Source organism: Nanorana parkeri, unplaced genomic scaffold, assembly GCF_000935625.1.
Source record: "Nanorana parkeri isolate BGI_ZX_2015 unplaced genomic scaffold, ASM93562v1 scaffold1002, whole genome shotgun sequence".
NCBI classification, from domain to species: domain Eukaryota; kingdom Metazoa; phylum Chordata; class Amphibia; order Anura; family Dicroglossidae; genus Nanorana; species Nanorana parkeri.
The window spans coordinates 573,429-577,601 of record NW_017307270.1 but is presented as its reverse complement, the minus strand read 5'-3'; the positions used below and the strand labels follow the sequence as shown (position 1 = coordinate 577,601).

Below are 4,173 nucleotides of genomic sequence, written 5' to 3'. Positions count from 1 at the left end.
CTCCTCACGCTCACGACTCGCTCACATCCACGATCGGCACAGGGACGCGGGGAGAAGAAGTAAGGAGGAGCAGGTGTGGGGGGGGGGATGACAGCTGCCGATAGACAGGCCCGATCTCAGAAGCAAGTTACTGAAAGACTGCTCAGGTAAACCTGCACTTTCTCACATATGGTGCTCTATAATGTATTGCTGGGATTTGTAGTCCTCTATAGCCGATGGTACATTGTGCTGTATATTATACAGAGTACTGTATCACCAGGAATACAAATCCCAGCAATACATTATACACTGTATGTATAATGTATTGCTGAGATTTGTTGTATCCCTATATAGCTGGTGATATTCTGCATTGCGCTGTATAGAGGACTACAAATCCCAGCAATAGTACATTATACAGTGGTGCAATGCCATATACTAACAGCTATAGAGGACTACAAAACCCAGCAATAGTACATTATACAGCGCAATGCAGAATACCGCCAGCTATACATGTACTATTGTTGGGATTTGTTGTAGTCCTCTATAGCTGGCGGTATTCTGCATTGCGCTGTATAATGTACTATTGCTGGGTTTTGTAGTCCTCTATAGCCAGTGCCATTCTGCATTCATTGCTGTATAATTTTACACTTTCCATTTCACTATATTGCACACCACACTATCTTTTTTTTCTTTTTTACTTCCACCGCTCCAAGCTTGCTCCTGTGATGGACTACAATCTCAATACAAACTAGTAGTCCCATCGCTGGAGCAATTTTTTAAAATTTATTTTATTTTTTTTATCCGATTAATTGAACTTAATAATCGGCTAACTAATCGATTTTTGAAAATAATCGTTAGCTGTAGCTCTACTGGCCACCATTTCATGTCACTCATGTTGTCCAATGGTTATTTCCCATGCTTGAGAAATATACCTTTGAAATAATTGTGTTCTTGTCAAGTATGAACACCGGGACAGTATAAAATCAAAAATCATTGGATTCACAGTTTATTTTACAATATTTGAGAAGTCTACAAGTTAAGGCAAACATACTGATGCATTAGCATTAGGAAATTGGAGCAATCTGAAATATCTAAGAAAATGTTTAATAAAAAAAATAGAGTTCGGTAAATCAAGAAAAAAAAAAAGAAGAGGCTTAGAAAATCATTACATGGAACCTGGACAAGGTATAAGATGTGAACAACTAATGGCAATGTTAAAATCCATTCGAACCATGAATGTCGAACATCATCGAAGATTAACATACACTGGTATATAAGATTGGCATTGTTATGTAGTACAGTTCATAACAAGTACAGCATTTAACTGCTTTCAAAAAGAAAACATAAAAAAACAGGGAGATTTTGTGACGTACTAGAAAGTGTACAATGACTAAATAAAAGGTACATGTGGGAACATCGGGTGTGGGCTCCACAGCACAGTGCTGTTATCGAGGTGGAAGCAGCCCAACACTTCTGCATGGGTTTGTCCTTGCCGAGCTAGATATGCCCAATGGAGCAGTCCATGGAAAAATGGCGGCTCTCAGAGGTCAAAGGAGGGTCTGGTTACTTCAAACATCTGGACTTAGTGTGCTTTATGGTTTACCATTTAACACAGCCAAGCAACTTTGCAGCAGCTGCAAATTACCCTGCGGGAGGTAAGGAAATTCAAATGATTAGTGATCAACATATTTACCATAATATATAGTTTGCTGTGTACCTGTCATTTTGTTACAAAATATCATTACATGCACATTCATGTGTTTACTATATGCAAAAATGACAGCTTTGTAATTCTGCATTACTTTTCACTTTAGTAGGAAACACAGATTGTTACCACAGCAACAACTCTTTCGGGGTTTTCTGAAGTTTGAATAAAACAGCAAGTGTTTATAACGTCTACCTTGGCGTGCTTTAGTTCCAGTTCAGCCAGTTCTACTAGATTTTTACGGAAAGCAGTCACTCTTCTGGTTTTGAAATCCATCAATTCTAAAGTGAATAAAAACACGATAACAGATAATGAGCTTATTTGGAGTAAACCTCAAAATTGAACTTCTCGTATATGCCCTTTGCTGGTCTATTACATATTAAACGTGTTTTGTTATAATTGTTCAACAAGTACACGTCAATTGGTTACACATTAGAAATATGTGAACTTCAGAATTTTACTTGCGCAATGAAGCACAAGTACATACGTCTTTTGTAATTAGAGACAGAGCTGTCCTGCATACATAAAAAATAAATTCCTCATTTATCTCCTTAACCCCTTCATGAGCGAGGCCTTTTCTTCATTTTTTGCACCCATGTTATATTCCACATTTTAGGCCTGAAAATTACTTAAAACCCCCAAACAGGGCAGCCATCAGGGGGGTACGGCCGACACTCATGTAAGGGGCCTGGGCAGCCTGGGGGGCCCGCCCGGGTCCCTTACATGACTATCGGCCGTCGGTGAAGGGCGAGGAGGAGGAGGACTGGCCCTTGCAGGGCCCCAGCATTGCCGCTCCAGCGGCTTCGAGACAAGCTGGGGCCCCATCAGCAATGCTGCTCGTCTGATGTCGTACTGGCCGGAAGTGACGTCACGTTAGTGACGTGACGTCACTTCTGGCCTGTCCAGCGCGAGACGAGGCCACGCGTGCAGGTAAGAGCTAGGAAGGTAGGAAGGAAAGGAGGGAGGGATGCAGCCCTTACCAGCCCACCTGAGACCCCTTCAGAGCTCACCATAGACAGTCTCAGATGGGCTGTGCAGCATCTATGGTGGGCTCTGCAGGGTCACTCTCAGGTGGGTGTCCAGCGCGCCGCTAAGCCCTGCGTCCAGCGCGTCACTAAGTCCGTGTCCAGCGGCTAGGGGGGGCGGCCTAAAGCCGTGTAAAGTGGTGTAAAGATTTATTTAAAAAACTTATTTTTTTACTTTGATTGCTATCACAATGGGGGAGGCTTACAAGCTGGTGGTGACAGGTACTCTTTAAGGTGATGCTGGGGGTCCAAAAAGACCCCCAGTGAAGTGCTTATCGCACTTCAACAGATTATAGCTATGTCCCGGGCCCGTAGGAGGGGCAACGGAGCCCGGGAAGCACGGCAGGAGTGTCGGGCGGGGGGACCCCTTCACCGGGCCATAGAAGTGATCTGGCGACAGCTGAGTCACCAGAATCGCTTCTATTGTAAAGGCGTCAGTAGGCTTTACAAAGTTTAAACAGAGACCCGGCAGCTTTCTGTTTAAACAGCCCCAATGCTAGCGACGTACACTGAACGTCGTTAGTCATGAAGGGGTTAAGGACAAAAGGCCTTTTTCATTTTTTGCACCCATGTTATAATCCACATTTTAGGCCTGAAAGTTACTTCAAACCCCCAAACATGATATATTTTCTGAAAGCCAAGACCCATTAGAATAAAATGGTGGCAGTTGCAAATTTTTATGTTGCACGACATTAGCGCAACATGTTATCAAACCCAAAAATGTTGTGAAAAATGCGGTAACAGCGAGTAAATAGATACCCAACATGCCCAGGTAAAAATTGTGTGTCCGTAAAACTGCGGCAGAATTCAGTACCCCAAAAAGTCAATAGACGACGCTTTAAAAGCCCCTACAGGTCATCAGTTTGGAGATGCGTGTAAATATTGGCCCTAGAATTATTGTCTCACTCTGGTGTGCGCAGTGATACCCAACATGTGTAACGCAATCGTTATTTTCATACGTAGGCGCACCCGATGCGTGTTTACGTGATGTGCGTGCTCGCTGGGGCCTTTAAAAAATGTGTTATTTTTACATTTAGTATTATTTTTAAAACTTTTTTTTTTTTAAACTTTACTTTAATTGCCAACACATAGGGGGACTTACAAGCCCCACACGTGATAGCATATTGCTGGTGACAGGTCCTCTATAAAGGTGATACTGTGGGTTCAAAAGACCCTTAGTATCACCTTTACACTTTAAATAAGCTATTGAAGTGCAGATCGCACTTCAATAGCTTATTGCTGGGCTTCAGGAGCCCAGCAATGACAGCTATGGGACGTGAAGTGATGCAATATGCGTCGCTCCCAGTCCCATAGTACTGGGAGGAAATCTGTGAACGGACGTTCACCGATGATCTCCCTAGCTCTCGTCAACAGCCAGCAAGCCGATCCCGGGCCTGTAGGAGGGGCAGCAGAGCCCAGGAAACAAGGCGAGGGCAGCCCGGTTACCGGATCGTAGAAGCCTTA

General features: G+C 43.4%; 1 protein-coding gene across 1 annotated transcript in view; it reads right to left on the bottom strand.

The window, feature by feature from the left end:
- Window positions 1-1,274: 1,274 nt before the first annotated feature.
- Window positions 1,275-4,173, bottom strand: part of SNX6 (sorting nexin 6) — a 49,399-nt gene continuing 46,500 nt past the window's right edge. Inside the window, exons 13-14 of the mRNA XM_018567041.1 lie at window positions 1,880-1,965; window positions 1,275-1,625 (exon numbers count right to left, since the gene is read on the bottom strand). Coding sequence (XP_018422543.1) covers window positions 1,572-1,625; window positions 1,880-1,965 — 140 coding nt within the window. The 3' untranslated portion in view covers window positions 1,275-1,571. The remainder of the gene's footprint in view (window positions 1,626-1,879; window positions 1,966-4,173) is intronic.